Source organism: Rana temporaria, chromosome 1 (assembly GCF_905171775.1).
Source record: "Rana temporaria chromosome 1, aRanTem1.1, whole genome shotgun sequence".
NCBI lineage: Eukaryota > Metazoa > Chordata > Amphibia > Anura > Ranidae > Rana > Rana temporaria.
The window spans coordinates 578,097,670-578,116,362 of NC_053489.1; the positions used below are offsets into that span (position 1 = coordinate 578,097,670).

Consider the following 18,693-nt stretch of genomic DNA (forward strand, 5'->3'; position numbering starts at 1 on the left):
CCATGCAGTCGTTATGTGAGCCCCCTATACAGGTGATATAACCAGGCCCTCCTCCCCCACACACACAGCACACCCCCGTACCCCCATAGAGCCACTCTTCCTCCTCATCCCCGACTCCTCCTCCGCCCGCGGTCACGGTGCTGGTGGCGGCGGCAGTTGTAGAAGAGGTGGTGGAGGTTGGAACGGCGGCAACAGGGCTGGAGCCGCTCATCTCCGCCGAAACCACCATCCGCTCCAGCACCTCTCCGCCGGCGGACATCTTTCCTACAGGACTGCGAGAAACAACTATCGCGAGATGTGGACAGCCTGTGACGATCGGAGACTCGACATTACCTTCCAATGATTGGAGGACCCGAATGACATCACGTGATGGTCTAGATAGACCGCAGGCGGCCATCTTAGCTGAGGGCAAAAGCTACAGTTCCGGGGAGCTAAGCTATAAGCGCATGCTCAGCTTATGAAGCGAAACAACAGTCGTTGTCCCGCGTAGAGGCATTGCATGCTGGGAATGACAGTACATAAACCCTGAATGGATGTTTCATTCGGGAAACATTGTGTATCATAAATTGTGTTTCTTTATTAAAATACTTGTTTTCATCCTATTGTCTTGTATTTACTGATCTCCAGCAGAATCCTGTCTATACAGTGCCTAGAAAAAGTATTCACACCCCTTGAAATTTTCCACATTTTGTCATGTTACATCCAAAAACATAAATGTATTTTATGTGATGGACCAACACAAAGTGGCACATAATTGTGAAGTGGAGGGAAAATTATAAAGGTGCACCAAATGGAAATTCTGAAACTGAAAAATGACAGTTTTAATTTTTTTTATATTTTTATATATAATTGTATTATAGTCAACTTTTTAATCAAACACTTCCATACAGGGCACGTATACACCTTCCCGCCCAGACCAATTTTTAACTTTCAGCGCTGTTGCACTTTGAATGACAATTGCGCGGTCATGCTACACTGTATCCAAACTACATTTTTATCATTTTGTACCTACAAATAGAGCTTTCTTTTGGTGGTATTTGATCACCTCTGGGATATTTATTTTCTGCAAAAAAATGACCGAAAATTTAGAAAAAAATAAGTATTTTTTTGTTTCTGTTATAAAACATTGTAAATAAGTAAGTTTTCTCCTTCACTGATGGTACTGCACTGATAAGGCGGCACTGATGGGCACCGATGAGGTGGCACTGATGTGGTGGCATTGATGGGCACTAATATGCGGCACTTATGGGCGGCACGGATGGGCACTGATAGGCGGCATGGATGGGCTTGGATAGGCGGCACAGATGGGCACGGATAGGTGGCACAGATGGGCACGGATAGGCGGCACGGACGGGCACTGATAGGCGGCACGGATGGGCACTGATAGGCGGCATGGATGGGCACTGATAGGTGGTACGGATGGGCATAGATGGGCACTATTGTATGTGTTGTACTAATGGATGCCAATCAGTGCCAAACAATGCCTGCCAATCAGTGATGCCCATTGTGGGCACTGATTGGCATCCATTGCGGCACTGATTGGCATCCATTTTGTGTGTCCTCCTCATCCCTGGTGGTCTAGGGTGGCATCCTTTTTTTTTTTTTACACTGGTTGTCTATATGGCCATCCCTGGTGGTCCAGTGGGCATCCCTGGTGGTCCAGCGGGCATCCTCGGGGGGGGGGCTGTGCTGATGATCGATCAGCACAAACCCCCCCCCCCCCTGTCACAGGAGCAGCCGATCGGCTCTCCTCTACTCGCGTCTGACAGACGCGAGTGAGGAAAAGCCGATTACCGGCTTTTCCTATTAACATCGTGATCAGCCGTGATTGGACACGGCTGATCACGTGGTAAAGAGTCTCCGTGAGAGACTCTTTACCTTGATCGGTGTTGCAGGGTGTCAGACTGACACCCTGCAACAACAATCGCCGCGATGCGCGCCCCCGGGGGCGCGCAGCGGCTCACAATACTGAGGACGTCATATGACGTCCAGTCAGGATTCTACAACCACTTTGCCGACGTCAATTTGTCATTTGCGGGCGGCAAGTGGTTAATATCATCAATTTAAATGAATGTGAACTTATCGTCATCCATTCTTGACACCTCTAGTGCACCTCCCTGTTGAAATGCATTGAAAACGCAGCAAAAACGCATCATTAGCGCACCCGTGTTACATTTTTTATGCAGCTTTATGGTTACATAACCTGAAAAACACGCCATAAGCACAGTAAAATCGCAGCAAATTCATGGCAAAATCACGTGCATTTTCAGTGATATTATCGGCACCATTTTCTCTTATCGGCTGAATGCTGATAACACCGTTTGCGGTTGAAATATTCCAGTGGCCCAAATTTTGGTGCATAAATGGATTTTTGCCCATTCTTCTTTTCAAAATAGCACAAGCTCTGTCAGATTGGATGGAGAGTCGCTGTGAACAGCAATTTCCAAGTCTTGCCACAGATTTTTGTATTTAGGTGTTGACTTTGAATGGCCCATTCTAACACATGAATATGCTTTGATCTAAACCAGTGATGGCGAACCTGATGTTTTGGAACTATATTTCCCATGATGCTCACCTACACTGCAGAGTGCATGAGCATCATGGGAAATGTAGTTCAAAAACATCTGGGGTGCCGAGGTTCGCCATCACTGATCTAAACCATTCCATTGTAGCTCTGGCTGTATGTTTAGGGTTGTTGTCCTGCTTGAAGGTGAACCTCCTGCCCCAGTCTCAAGTCTTTTGCAGACTCTAAAGCCTCGTACACACGACCGGTATTCCCGGCAGGAAAATTGCCAGGAGAGCTTTTGGCCGGGAAAATCGGACGTGTGTATGCTTCCTCGCAGTTTTCCCGTCAGGAAAACAGCTGGGAATCCCGGCGGGAGATTAGAGAACCTGCTCTCTATTTTCCCATCGGGATTCCTGGCGTTTTTTTTTTTCGGCAGATCTACTACTTACCTATGGGAAACAGTGCCGATGGAGCATACACATGACCGGGATTCCCGGCCAAAGCTCCATGGCAGTTTTCCTGTCGGGTTCTCTGCTTTTCCCTCGGTTTTCTCTGCAGACTTTTTACCGCCAAGAAAACTGAGCACGTGTACAGAGCTTAACAGGTTTTCTTCTAAGATTGCCCTGTATTTGGCTTCATCGATCTTCCCTTCAACTCTGACCAGCTTCCCTGCCCCTGCTGAAGAAAAGCATTCCCACAACATTATCCTGCCATCACCATGTTTCACGGTAGGGATGGTGTGTTTAGGGTGATGTGCAGTGTTAATTTTTCGCCACACATAGTGTTTTGCTTTCAGGCCAAAAAGTTTAATTTTGGTCTCATCTGACCAGAGAACGTTCTTCCACATGTTTGCTGTGTCCCCCACATGGCTTCTCGCAAACTGCAAACAGGACTTCTTATGGATTTCTTCTTGCCACTCTCCCATAAAGGCCAGATTTGTGCAGCGCACGACTAATAGTTGTCCTGTGGACAGATTGTCCCACCTGAGCTGTGGATCTCTGCAGCCCCTCCAGAGTTATCATGAACCTCTTGGCTGCTTCTCTGATGAATGCTCTCCTTGCCCGGCCTGTCAGTTTAGGTGGACATCATGTCTTGGTAGATTTGCAGTTGTGCCATACTCTTTCCATTTTCGGATGATGGATTGAACAGTGCTCTGTGAGATGTTCAAAGCTTGGAATATTTTTTTTATAACCTTATGCATCGTATGCATTAAGGTGAAAAAACACCTGGCAGTCACAGGCCCCCCAGCCCCCCTGTTTTACTTACCTGAGCCTAGGGTGACCACATTTCCAAACTACCATTCAGGGACACCCTCCCTTCCCAAAAGTCATCTTGTGCTGTAACGAATCACAGCGATTGGACACAAGAGGCAGGATTTATGATTTCTCCAATCACAAGCAGGGGGCGGGATTGTGCTCCTCCAAGCATTTCTGGCCAGGACAAGTACTGTCAGTGAGTAAAGCGGTGATGTGGCGGCCTTTTTTGGGGGCATGAGATTGGCCTGGGGGGTGGCTGTGTCAGTTTCATTCCGGGACACTGTATTGTCCTGGAATGAATGTGCCCGGAACAGACCTGCAAAATGCGGGACTGTCCCGGGCAATCCGGGACACATGGTCACCCTAATTAACGTCTGTCAGTGCCCCTAAAACTGCCAATCAGTGCCAGCAACAGTGCCAATCAGCAGGAAGGGGGTAAAAGTGCCTGGTATTGAATTTGTTAAGCTTCGTTGGGAATAGGCTGAACTTCCACTGTCAGTATGACATGTGAACTAGGCCTTAAACATCTATAGGGATACAGAGTGGGATTTCACTCCTGTACTATAAGTCATCATGGGTACAAACATGTGGAAAAGGCCTCTGAAAAACCCATCTACGCTCGCACCGACCCCTCTGCAAAGTGATCGCTCTTCAGAGGGCAGGTGACAGGCAGATAGGAGACATAGAAGTGCAACTGCAGAAAAATGACCCCGTGGTCCTTGGAGTATACGACTTTTTGGCAGCAAGCCCGTCTTCTATGTGTGTGACCCAGGGTTCAAATCCTGGGCATGCTATGGGAGTGGGAAATGTGGTCCTCTGTGTAACATCACATGGTTTCTTTTTTTTTTTCTCTGATTTTCCTTGTAACATGAATTAGAATCACATTGAGATTGATTTACTAAAACAGGAGAACAGTGCTAATATTGGCAGCAAATTTTGATGTAGTTCTAGTCTCAAGCCTAGAACGATAACGATAAGTTTGGCAGTCATGTCTATTTATAGATATAACAAGTGCGCGCGATAGAAGAAGATAAGATTACCCGGAGCATCTGTGTATCCAGGCCAGAAGGTGTAGTTCAGTGGCAGCAAGCCCGCCTTCCATGTGTGTGACCCAGGGATCAAATCCTGGGCATGCTATGGGAGAGGGAAATGTGGTCCTCTATGTAACATCACATGGTTTATTTTTTTTATTTTTTTTCCCTCTGATTTTCCTTAAAACATGAATTAGAATTCACATTGAGACTGATTTACTAAAACAGGAGAACAGTGCTAATATTGGCAGCAAATTAGGCTGATCACTCACTCTGTCCATTCACATAACTGAGCATCGTAACCTGTGTTTACGATGCTTCAGTTTATGAATGAAGATTAGCTTCTCTCCATTCATTTTAGCCGAGGCTGCAGAGAAAGGGACTGGTGTCCTTAGTCCCTTTCTCTGTCTTAAAGAAGAGATGTCAGGGGTCTGTTAAGACCCCTGATATCTCACCAAAGACCCCAAAAAAATTGTAAAAAAAAAAAATTGTAAAAAAAATACTGCCACTATCACATGACATTAAAAAAAAGTATCGGTAATCGGTATCGGCGAGTACTTGAAAAAAAGTATCGGTACTTGTACTCGGTCTCAAAAAAGTGGTATTGGGACAACCCTAATTATATGTGAACAATATATTTAATTAAAATCTTCTTCTATACTCCAACACTGTGTTTTTTAAAGTGCAAACATGCTTCAATCAAAGTGCTTCACCCGACATATAATTGAGCTCACAAGATATCCTAGGTCACAAAGTGACCACCAGGCATGCAAAGAAAATCTTTCCTCCGTAGGTTTATCCTCCTTCAAACCTCATGCAAGCCTTTCTCACTGATTCCAGATAATTAGCAGGACTTCACTTCAATCATATATGGCATGAGATAGTACTCCTCAGTCCTCAATCAGCATAAACTTTTGTCTATATACATCCGTGGCCCCCTTTTGCTTCTGTCTCCTCTGCTTCTTTTTCCAGTAACATCGCCTCTCTATTTCCTCTTGATAAAACTGCTATAGGGCAGACCTTAAAGTGGTTGTAAACTCTGTTGCACCACCTAATATAAGGCTTACCTGTAAGTACTGTGAATGTCTCCTAAACTTGCACAGTTTAGGAGATAATCAAAGCGCATTCAGCCAATGATTTCACCGGTGCATATACTCTGAAGGTCCAGCTTACAGTGACGGACCTTCAGAGCCCGTACTGTAAACGACGGCTCCCACGCGAATCCGCAGGACTGACATCATCGCGTCCCTGGCCATTCATGTAGCTGGAGGCTGTGAACCCGGAACGAAGACCGGGGAAAGATGTCAGCCCTCTCAGAGGTGACATTGCTTCGCTGGAGGGCTTCATTCTAAGGTAAGTCAAATAGAATGTGCTAGTATGCGATGCATGCTAGCACATTATGACTTTACCTTGCAGGGAAATGCCTGTTTTCTCAACCACATTTTTGACTGCTGCCTGGACTGACCCTTTGCCTGCATAATGACCATGCCTCTGCCTGTCACCTGAATAGCCCTAGCCTGTTTATTGACCATGTTTATGCCTACCACCTGGACTGACCCTGTGCTTGCATACTGACCACGTCTCTGCCTGCTAACAAAACCGACCCTGGCCTGGTAACTGACCTAGTTTTTGCCTGTCACCTGAACCGATCTTTTGGCTATGTTCTGACTACGTTTCTACCTGGCACCACTACTGACCCATCTGCTCATCACAATGATGCACCACTGATCGCACTGATGGGTAATGATAGGCAGCACTGGTGGTAACTGATAGGCTAAGGTGACCAGATTTTTACAATGAAATCCAGGGACATATTTCTTTTTTTTGGGCCAAATGGTAAACTATTTTATTAGCATATTTTTTTTAAATGATATATGCTGTGTATGTGGTACTTCAACTGTGTAGCGCGCTGCGGCAGGATTAATCCACCTAAACCCGAAAATGAAGAAATAGTCTGCTTACTGTTCCCTGACCCCCAATAAACACAGGGGGCCTGGATATGTTTGTTTTGTAAATAGCTGCACCGCGGGGGATTCGTTTATTGGTGGACAGGATTTGGGAGTCCCCACCTCTGGGCCTCCCCCCGCTGAGATGACAGATCCAGGGACAGACGGGCTCCTGGGACTGTCCCCAGAAACCGGGGACGTCTGGTCACCCTATGATAGGCAGCACTGATGGGCGAGCAGGCACCGATGGGCACTAACTGGCATCAGTAATGGGCACTGATTGGTGTCACTGATGGGCACTGCTGGGGCTTTACTGTAACAGACATCTCAAGTCTCACGCATTTCTGCGGCGGCTCCCGTAAACTGTGTTTACTCTGCTCAGTTTATGAATGAACCTCTGTCTCCTGTTCATTCTTCTTTAGTGCTGAGAAAGTGACTAGGGAATCTGTGTCCTCGGTCCCTTTGTCTGTCTCAAAGGGGAGATGTCAGGGGTCTGTTTGGACCCCTGACATCTCACCTAAACCCCCCCCCAAAAAAATATAAAAAATATATTGTAAAATGTTTAAATAAATAAAAAAATGTAAAAAAATCTATTATTAAAAATAAAAAAAAATGACTAACACCGTCCGCTGCCTCATACACCCCCCCCCCCCCACCTCCTTCCCCATAAGCACTGTAAAAAAATATTGAAAAGGTGATTTTAAAAATATTTTGCTGGAATGTGGGCACGAACGCCACCTCACTGAAATTAGTTTTTGCAGGTTGGGATGTCTCTGTAATCAGGGTACTGATGATCAGTGCCCTGATTACCTGCCCTGGTCTTCCCTGTGAGGAGATACTCTGTCAGTGTGAAACGAGGAGAGCTGGTTTACTGGCACTTCTAGATTTACATGTGACCGGTGACCTGTCCTTAAGGTTCCCCTAACGAGAAAGATCCTTCAAGGACTGCGCAGGCGCAAACTTGCAGACGGAAATCTCCGAACCTCGCCTGGCATCCAGGTTCATTCTTTAACATCCCCGTGGATTGGAGGATGTTAAAAAAAAGAGCCAGGAGGGCGAGCGAGCGGAGCGAGCCCTTCGAGTGAAGCGAGGACGTGAGGCCGACTGGCCACTTTCCTCAAAATCCACGTCGCCCTGGATGCCGGCCGAGGTTCGGAGATTTCCGTCGGGAAGTTTGCGCCTGCGCAGTCCTTAAAGGAACTTTCTCGTTAGCTGGAACCATATCGGCAGATCAGATTGCGCCTGCGCAGGAACTTTCACATTAGCCGGAACCATATCGGCAGATCACCGGCTGTGATTTGACACAGCCGATCATATGGTTAAAGAGCCACTTTATCAGCTCTTTACAGAGATCGGGGTCACGCTGGTGTTCTAAGACAGCGCAGCCGCAATCTCCGCATTGCGTGCCCCCTCAGCAGTGCCGGCCCAGGACATTGTGCTGCCTGGTACCAAGAATGAAATGCTGCCCCCCCCCCAAAAAAAAAATGACGTTCACCAAAATGCCCCCACATCCATTATTTTATATCATGATAACTAAAGTGGACCTATCATGGCTCTATACATGTAATTAACCCCACAGTGGAGCGGAGAGCGGAACGGGAGGAGCGGCCGGGCGGCAATTAGCCCCACAGTGGAGTGGAGAGTGGAGCTGGCGGAATGGGATGGCGTGCAGGCAGGAAATTTGCTGCCCCCCTGAAAGTGCTGCCTGGTACAATGGTACCATCGGGTCCCATGGTAGGGCCGACCCTGCCCCTCAGCATTGCGCGAGGGCAAGGCCGTTCTGGAGCGCCGTCATATGGCATCCTCCCAGAAGGGGAGCAGGCGAGCAGCACTGCTCCTGTCAAAAAAATGTTGTTTGGGTAGCGTTGCATGGCTTTGCAATTGTCATTCAGACAGAGTGACAGTGCTGAAATACGAAAATTGTCCTGGGCAGGAAGGGGGTGAAAGTGTCCAGTAAGCAAGTGGTTAATAGTCACAGTCTCATTTTTATTTATTTTTATATATATATATATATATATATATATATATATATATATATATATATATATATATATATATATATATATATATATATATATATATATATATATATATATATATATATATGTGTATATGTTTTCTTCTGTGTTGTAGGAACATTTGGAAATATATTTGCAAAAAAAAGAAAAAGGTAGCTGAGACCGGGTGGCAGTGCCTAAATAGCCCGCGCTCTGATCAGGACTTTAGTGACATCCTGCCCAGTACCTGACAGCACGCGCCGCCTGTGTTTGTGATGACGTATAATGTGTGCGCCGTCCACGTGGTGACACGTCAGGTGTTGTCATTCCCGGCTCTCACTATGGCGAGCGGTGTGGGTCTGGCGGCGTTTAGTGTCAAAGTATGGGAGCCGGTGGTGGCCAAGTCCCGGCGGGCGGTAGTGTTCATGGACGATCCGTGTGCGGAGGTCCTGCACTGGTGTGGCGGCCCCGAACTCTTCCTGGCGGCCGGGGCTCTGAACGTCAAGGAATTCTCCAGCTTCGAGTCTGGCGCCTCCAACCAGCCCAAAGCCCTGTTCGTGGTGAGCGGGCCTGTGCGGGGCCGGGCCCTGGAGATCATCCAGGATGTGGTGAGCCAGAGCTCCTTCCAGTACTGCATTGTTGTGAGTGCGGTGGGCCCCGGGGAGACTGAGGCTCGGCCTGCACAGGAACAGCTGGAGGAGAAGCTGTGTCAGTGGATGGGGAACATGGGCTACACTGCTGAGGTCCTGTGGGCCCCTCTATTGCTGGCCCCACTCAGCCCTCATCTCCTCCTTACGCCGGCCTTCCGTGACCTCTTTCCCCTTCTACCGGACCAGGACCTGCACGCCCTGAACCGCAGCCGGCCCGACAAGAAGAGGTTCCCAGCTCTGGCCGATGTGGACTTCCCTTCCCTCTCACCTGAGCTTCAGACTCGTATCCGGAGCCTGGTGTGTGAGCTCAACATGATCATGGAGGGCATCGGAGTCCGGGAGGAATGCTTCTCCGTTGGCCATCTCAGCAGGATCATTGCCGGAGAACTGGCCAACTACCCTCAAGCCAAGAACAGACGGAAGCTGGCACAGAACAAGGCCTCACTGGTCTTCATAGACCGGAGTCTGGATGTGACGGGTATGAGGAATACCTTCTAGACTGGTTAGCATTGTGTGGGGGGAGTGCTGGACACAGGCCCCTCAGTAGTCTGGTTCCCTGCAGATTATGTCATCACTAGAAATAAGTGGTCCCCAGAGATGGACTATCACGGCGGATCCTTTGTTTAACATACGACTAATGTCACCAATCACACACTGTCACTGGATACTATCAACCTTTATCCGATGTATTATGTATCAGTCCGATGAAAAGATCTGGGGGCTCGTTCACACTGCCTGCGAAATGCTCCCTATTAGCCCCTGTTCACACTATTGCGATGCGGGAACAAGCGCGATTCCTGTTTCCGGCTCCCGCATCGCATCTCCCTTTCAGGCAGTTCACACTGCCCTTTGCGAACTGCTGCGGGTGATAATACACAGGTAACGACACACCCGGATTGGTTTGCAGTGCAAACTGTGAATTCAGACAAAAATCAAATTGCATGGGTGTGAACACGCAAGTGATCCGATTCCAGTGCGGAAAAAAAAAATGCAGCATTTTCTTGCGAATGGAATGCGAGTTCAGCCATACAAACTGTATGGCTGATCTTGCATCGCACAGACATCGCATGTGATCGGCACAGCAATGAGGAACAAATCCCATACGATGTCTGTGTTCACAATAGTGTGTGGGTAGATGCCAGTTTTGCCCTGCAGTGAGGGGCCGGTGTGATGCCCGTTTTACTGAACTACTTTAATTGTAGTGTCAGAGTGATGCTTAAAGTGGAGGTTCCGCCAAACTTTTATTTTAAAAGCCAGCAGCTACAAATACTGCAGCTGCTGACTTTAAAAAAATGGACACTTACCTGTCCAGCGTGGCCGCAATGTCGCTAGCCGAGGACAAGCAATCGCTCCTCCCTCAGCTGCACCAGCCGCCATCCTTGGTTAGGGAATCGGTAAGTGAAACGTTGAGGCTTCACTGCCTGGTTCGCTACTGCCTATGCGCGAGTAGCGCGCCGTCACTGGTCCCCGCTCTCTCCTGGGAACAGTGTATTTTCCAGGAGACAGCGTGGGTGGGGAGGGGGGGTTTTGTGCGGGTAGGGGCATGTCTGCCGCACGAGTTGTTCCCGGAAGTGGGTGTAAATACCTGTCTTGGACAGATATCTGCACCCCCCTGAAAGGTGCCAAATGTGACACCGGAGGAGGCGAGGGTTCCGAAGACCGGAAGCTCAATTTTTGGGTGGCGCTCGGCTTTAAAGTGTTAACCCAGAAAAAAAAAAAATACAGATCCCGGTCCTTTAAAACAGATTACACAGCATAGTACTTGTGCTGTGTAAACTGCCCCTCTCTAAACTAAAAAAAATAAATAAAACCTGAATCTGCCACTTCCTGTATGCCCCTTTCTAAACTGACCACGATAACCAGGGCTACTCGGCCCTGATCACAGTGGTCAAAGTGCATCCCTCTGTCATGCGCTGCCCTGCTTTGCTCTCCTCCTCTGCCTGTCAGCGCCCTCTTTGTTTCCGTCTGCCCCCCCGCCGCAATTATTGAAAATACAAAACCTAAAATTGTCACTGCCAGCCTCTCTATTGGAGGCTGGCATACAACACAGTGTAAAATCTTTCTAAAAATTAGCAGGGTAAATGGCTATTTAGAGCAGTCTTCAGGCTGGTCACATGACGGGGCTTCTGTGGGAGGAGCTGAGCGGCCACATATTCTCCCCGGTTGATGTCAGAGGGAGATCACGGTCCCTCCTGCAGTAGCCATGTTTTGGTGCTGAAAAATGGCCGCGAGTCATGTGACTGGCCTGAAGATGGCTCTGAATAGCTATTTACACTGCTCGTTTTTAGAAAGGATTTGCAGTGTTGTATGCCAGCCACTAATGGAGCAGCTGGCAGTTAAAAAAAAAAAAAAGAGGCTTAAAGGGGTTGTAAATGTAATATTTTTTTTCCCTAAATAGCTTCCTTTACCTTAGTGCAGTCCTCCTTCACTTAACTCATCCTTCGATTTTGCTTGTAAATGTCCTTATTTCTTCTGAGAAATCCTCACTTCCTGTTCTGTCTGTAACTCCACACAGTAATGCAAGGCTTTCTCCCTGGTGTGGAGTGTCGTGCTCGCCGCCTCCCTTGGACTACAGGAGAGTCAGGATGCTCCCTATGTTGCAGATAAAGGAGCTGTGTGTTAGAGGGCGTCCTGACTCTCCCGTAGTCCAAAGGAGGGGGCGAGCATGACACTCCACACCAGGGAGACAGCCTTGCATTACTGTGTAGAGTTAAACAGAACATGAAATGAGGATTTCTCAGAAGAAATAAGGACATTTAAAAGAAAAATCTAAGTATGAGGTAAGTGGAGGAGGACTGCACTAAGGTAAAGGAAGCTAGGGAAAAAAATTGTATCTTTACAACCCCTTTAAAGCAGATGTGCCAGTAAAAAAAAATATTAAAAGCCAGCAGCTACAAATACTGCAGCTGCTGACTTTTAATATTAGGACACTTGCCTGTCCTGGAGTCCAGCGCCGTCCGCAGCAGAGGACGAGCGATCGCTCGTCTCTGCTGCTCCCCCCGCCATCCTCAGTGAGGGAACCAGGAAGTGAAGCGCTCTGGCTTCACTACCCGGTTCCCTACGGCACATGCACGAGTCGCCCTGCGCCCGCCGATTGGCTCACACGCTGTGTGCCGAGTGTTCCCAGCACACAACGGGGGACAGACGGGAAGTCAGGAAAAACCCGTCTTTTGCCTGTGACGTGTGGCCGGAAGTGGGTGCAAATACCTGTCTTTAGACAGGTATCTGCACCCCCCTCCCCCTGAAAGGTGTCCAATGTGACACCGGAGGGGGGGGCGGGTTCCGATCAGCGTGAGTTCCACTTTAGGGTGGAGCTCCGCTTTAACAAACGCTTTAATTCATGTCTCCACACAGCAGCTCAATGATATGTGGTAGCTTCCTGTGCACTGTATTTAAATGCCATATGTCCTAATCTTACTGCTACTCTCAGCTGTTCTGCAGTGCGAATGGTGCTAGTAGATATGAAAGTGGTTGTAAACACTGAAGGTTTTTTACCTTCGTGGATTCTAGCCATGAAGGTAAAAAAACATGTGCTGTACACCCCCACAGCTCCTCCCTAATACTCGCCTAAACCAAATCTCAATCCAGCTATGTTGCACAAGACACGTGACTGTTTGAGTACTCCCTCTCCTCATTGGCTGAGGCAGCAGCAGCCATTGGCTCCCACCGCTGTCAGTCACAGCCATTGAGGAGAGGCTGAGCTTATGCTGCTTATGGATGCATAGAGCTGTGCTCGGGAGCGAGCATGCACCAGTGCAAGCTGCTTGCTCTGAATGCACTGGTTAAGGGAGTGGAGCCAGGAGCACTGGCTGGGGACCCAAGAAGAGGATCCAGGGCTTCACAGAGCAGGTAAGTATAACATGATCTAAACCTTCAATGTCACTTTAAATGTTTTCTATGTGCACTAGTGGTGACTGGTGTTTCTTCAGTGCAGAAAAATGCCTGTCACCGCATGATGTGTGAACGAGCCCCCTTCCCCCAAAGGAAACCAGGTTACTATGGGTGTCCTGATAAGATGGCACAAACCTCCACAAAGTTACTTCTTATTTAGCTGCCTTTGAAATGCATCAGAAACCAGTCTCAGGTGGTTTTATTAACACAGTATTAAACCCAAAAGCAAACATTTTTTATTTTGCAGCTTACCAATTCTTTGATGTAATGGCTGCATTAGTTTTATTTTTTAGCCTTTCTTCCACCTTTATTTGATAATCCTGCCAGCAAATCTGTTTTTCAAAAGTGCAAACTTTACAGCAGAATGTATAAATTCATATGGATGAGACCAACCATTTAACACTGGCAGGGGTGATTTTAATGACCAGCTTTTAGTTATTAATGTAAAACCTTTACCCCATAAGCAACAAAACAGTTTGCTGTAACTACTTAAAGGGGTGGTTCACCCTAAAAACTACTTTTTTATTACACTGGCCCCCCACATTAAAATACGATTAAGGCTATTATTTTTTTTTTATGCTGTACATACCTTTGTACAGCATGTTCACCCGTGGCTTCCGGTTTGCGAGTCCCGTGGGAGTGGGCGTTCCTAACATGTCTGTGATTGACGTTTTGACCAAAAACGAGCTCCCCCCGTCACGTAAGCCGCGTCACGATTGGCGAAAGGAGCCGAACGGCGATGCGCATGCGCAGTATAGCGCCGACTCGCCGTTCGGCTCCTTTCGCCAACCGTGACGCGGCTTACGCGCCGGGGGGGAGCTCGTTTTTGGTCAAAACGTCAATCACAGACATGTTAGGAACGCCCACTCCCGCGGGACTCGCAAGCCGGAAGCCACGGGTGAATATGCTGTACAAAGGTATGTACAGCATAAAAAAAAACTAATAGCCTTAATCGTATTGTAATGTGGGGGGCCAGTGTAATAAAAAAAAATAGTTTTTAGGGTGAACCACCCCTTTAAAAAGTGTGAGTGGGAGTTTGGCTTCAGTTTGTCAGTGTATCTAAATCTTCTAATACATTTAACACTCCCCTCCCCCAGACTGACAATGCTGCTGTCTGCTGTGCTCACTATGATCCTTCATCCAGAGTGGAGGCAATCTAAACCCCCTGTTCACACCGAATCCAACTTTAAGTTGCTGGATTTCAAAGCCACAGGTCAGTGTGACTTCATGCAAGTCCCACCTGATATCGCAAGAAATTGTGCAGAAACCTTTTTTTAAATCGGTGCAGTACCACAAAGTCAGTGTCGCACCGATTTTTGAAAAGTTCTATTGCTGACAATAGGTGGCGACTGTGATTTTTGCCCTGTCTGATCGTATGACAAGTTGCATCTGTGTAAACGGGCTAATGCAGGAGATGTGTTACTGGCTAGATCACCAGGTGAAAACTGGGGGGGGCCCTAAAAAAAAGAAAACCAATACAACCACCACATCTAATGCTGCAGTATATTACATTTTTTGTTTTGGGTGTAATACTGCTTTATTTTAACTACAACCCCAATTCCAAAAAAGTTGAGGCACTGTGTAATAGCTACATGAGATTTTGCAAATCTAATAAGTACACATTTTTTTCTCAATAGAAAATGTATCAAATGTTAAACTGAGAATTTACCATTTAAGAAAATAAGGTTACTTTGAAAATGATAGCAGTAACATGTCTCAACGTGTGGGTAGGGCCATGTTTTGCACAGTGTAGCATCTCCTCTTCTTTTAACACTCTGTATTAAACGTCTGGGAACCGAGGAGACCAGTTGCTGTAGTTTTGAGAGATGATGTCCCATTCTTGCCTGATATTGGATTCTAAATACTCAACATTCCTGGGTCTTTATCGTATTTTTCATTTCAAGATTCACCAAATATTTGTAATCGGTGAAAGGTCTGGAGTGCAGGCAGGCCAGTTAAGCACCCGGACTCTCTTACTACGAGGCCATGCTGTTGTCTAGGGCTGCAACTAACGATTATTTTTTATAATCGATTAGTTGGCCGATTTATTGTTTCGATTTAATCGGATAATGGCCTTAAAAAAATAAAATTTAGCATTTTTAAAACATTTTGGGCCAATTTGTTGTTGGGCAGATTACAAAACACAAATTGCCGCAAAAACACATTACATGCTTTTCTGCGGCTTCTCCATTGAAGTATATTGAACCAAAAAAAAACTAAATGGCACCGTTTTGCGTTAAAAAGTCCTTGCCCTTTCCAAATACGCAGCAGCTGAAAAAAAACATGGATGTGAACGTGTCCCATAGGAAAACATGTAAATGAACTGTAGTGTGTTTCTGCAAAAAGCACCAAAAAACAGAGGTGTGACCCCAGGCCTGAGATGTTTAGTAACATAGTGGGGTTAAAAAAACAAAAATAAGTACAAAAAGAGCAAATAATCCCTACTGTAAGGGGTTAATTTTTTTACTGCGGGACAGTGAAAGTAATATTTACAGTAGCGATCTGCCTTTTTGTATAAAAAAGGGCTAATTTTAGTTTTTTTTAACCCCATTATGTTACTGGCCAATTAATCGATTTATGAAAATTGTAATTGATTAATTTCATAATAGATTAGTTGTCGATTAATCGATTAGTTGTTTCGGCCCTACTGTTGTCATAGATGCCAGTATGTGATTTACCATTGTCCTGCTGAAATATGCAAGGCCTTCCTTGAAAGACGTCACCTGGATGGGAGAAAATGCTGCCAAAAAGAATTGAAATTTTCAATTCATCTGACCACAGAACAGTTCTCCACTTTGGAACAGGCCATACTTGGCACTTTTATCCCCTTCCTGCCCAGGGCAATTTTCAGATTTATGTGCTGTCACACTGACAATTGCACGGTTATGCAAAATTGTACCCAAACGAAAAACACTGACAGGCAGCACTTGTGGAGACTGTTGGGGCTGCACTGATGATCAGGACACTTTTGATCAGTGTCCTGATTATTGGTGTGGATTTTTCAGTTATCGGCTCTCATGTGTCGTCAGTGTGAGGAGAGGACTGCTGATAACTAGCAAATACTGTGATTGGATACAGCTGGTCACATGGTAAAGGGTCACTGTGATTGGCTCTTTTTTCCTCAATCTGTGATCAGCTGTGTCCAAAGGACACATCGATCTCAGGTCCGTGCTGATGTGCCCCACAGGGTGCGCGACAAGCGTGATCACAGGCGGATGTCCATAGACGCCCTCCCGGGAATGTGAGCCCGCACTGTAGCTGTCTTTCAGCTGTAGTATTGGAGGAAGGTGGTTAATTAGCTTTGGCCCAGAGAAAACGGCGGTATTTCTGGATCGTGTTCAGATATGGCGTCTTTGCATGATGGAGCTTTACCTCGCATTTTTGGATGGCACAGCAAACTGTGTTCACAGACAGTGATTTTTGGAAGTATTCCTGAGCCCATACAGTAATGTCCATCACAGAATCATTTTGGTTTTTAATGTAGTGCCGTCTAAGGACCAGAAGGATCATGGGCTTCCGATATTGCATTTTGGCCTTGTCCCTTGCACACAGAAATTTCTACAGATTTTGATGATATGATATATTTGAAGTCAGCAATTTTATGTTGAGGCACATTTTTCTGAAATTGTTCAATTTTTAGATGCCGATTTTCACAGATTGGTGGACGTCTGCCCTTTTAAATCTCTAAGATGCTCTTTTTTATTACCCAATCATGGTACTGAGTTGTTGCAAAATGTTCTACCAGCTTTTCCTTGTTGGTACTACTTACTTTGTTAGCTTTTTGTTGCCCTGTTACAACTTTTTTGAGACACGTTGCTGCCATCAATTTCAAATTTACCCCCCTTTTCTTTTTCTTTTTTCTTAAAATGGTACATTTTCACAGTTTTTTAAACTTTTTTGATTTCTATTGTGAATAAAATATGGATTTACAGTGCCTTAAAAGTATTCCTACCCCTTGACCTTTTCCACATTTTTGTCATGCTACAACCAAAAACATAAATGTATTTTATGTGATAGACCAACACAAAGTGGCACATAATTGTGAAGTGGAATGACGATAAGTCAGGGCTCGACAAAATCCGGGCCCCCGGTCGCAATTGCGGCAAATTGTGACCTGGCGCCCGTGATCAGCCACAATCAGTAATTGAGGCCGCAAAGCCATGGCCTCAATTACCGGCCGTCGCGGGCCCGCCGCGATCGCGTGGCGGGGGAGGTGGGAGCGCACGGAGGCACAATTACCGGCCATCGCGGCGGGCCCACGACGGCTGTTAATTGAGGCCGTGGCTTTGCAGCCTTGTGAAGGCCCAAGTTTCCTTCTGTGACCTGGCACCATCTGGTGGTGGCCGTTGGCATTACAAGTAAAACATCAGTTCTTAAAGTGTGTTTTTCACTGCCATCTCCTTCCCTCTAATTAGAACCCCCAAACATTATATATATTTTTTATTCTAACACCCTAGAGAATAAAATGGCGATCGTTGCAATACTTTCTGTCACACCGATTTTGTGTAGCGGTCTTACAAGCGCGCTTTTTTGGGAAAAAAATACTTGTCTTATTTTTTAATAAAAAAAACAAAAAAAAAAAACAGTAGTTATCCCAATTTTTTTTATATTGTGAAAGATAATGTTACGCTGAGTAAAAAAAATTCTACAGGTTGCATGTTTTGAGTTACAGAGCTCTAACGATCGCGGCAATACCTCACATGTGTGGTTTGAATACCGTTTACATATGCGGGCGCTACTCAGGTATGTGTTCGCTTGTGCGCGCAAGCTTGGAGGGACAGGGCGCCATTCTGTCTCCTAACATTTTTAGCTGGCTCCTAGATTCCAAGCAAATTTGTCAAACCCTACAATAAGTAGTTTTAATTTTTTTACAAATAAATATGTGAAAAGTGTGGCGTGCATTTTGTATTCAGCCCCCCCTGAGTCAGTACTTTGTAGAACGTCCTGGGGGGGGGCGGGGCTGACTTATACAGTCGACGGGTATAGCTGCTGGCTGTATCACGGGAGCGCGCCCACAAGCTATTCCCACCTCTCCTCCTTTTTTTTTTTTTTTTTAAAACGAAGCCATACAACCCCTTTTAATGAAGGTAAATGCACTTGCATGAAAATACAATTAAAACAGCATGTACTGGACACAGAGCTAGATACTCAAAACGCGCAGACAAGAAATTACGACATCGATCGACCGGTTTCTTCCGGAGCATAGTGTATCACTGTGACCATCAACAGGCCATTCTTTATGTGCATTATGATATGTGTCAACATACACTACAAAGTACATTGCAAAGCGTGTTGATGCACGCTGACTTGTATTTGAATGCACTGCTGTAGATATAGAAAACATATCTGAGAAAAACAATGCACAGATATGAATAAACCTTTAATGATCTGTTACAAAGCAATAACCAGTTTGGGT

General features: G+C 46.2%; 2 protein-coding genes across 4 annotated transcripts in view; one reads left to right on the forward strand and one right to left on the reverse strand.

Moving 5' to 3' along the window:
- Nucleotides 1-412, reverse strand: part of FIP1L1 (factor interacting with PAPOLA and CPSF1) — a 115,007-nt gene extending 114,595 nt beyond the window's left edge. For 2 of the 3 annotated variants that reach the window (XM_040334860.1, XM_040334853.1), the window contains exon 1: nucleotides 82-298. In XM_040334860.1, the coding sequence (XP_040190794.1) occupies nucleotides 82-259 (178 nt within the window). In that variant the 5' untranslated portion in view covers nucleotides 260-298. Of the gene's footprint in view, nucleotides 1-81; nucleotides 299-333 lie in introns of those variants that run through there. The other variant, XM_040334868.1, reaches the window with a different exon arrangement.
- Nucleotides 413-9,013: 8,601 nt separating this feature from the next.
- SCFD2 (sec1 family domain containing 2) overlaps nucleotides 9,014-18,693 on the forward strand; it is a 653,104-nt gene continuing 643,424 nt past the window's right edge. Inside the window, exon 1 of the mRNA XM_040334879.1 lies at nucleotides 9,014-9,864. Within this exon, the coding sequence (XP_040190813.1) occupies nucleotides 9,078-9,864 (787 nt within the window). The 5' untranslated portion in view covers nucleotides 9,014-9,077. The remainder of the gene's footprint in view (nucleotides 9,865-18,693) is intronic.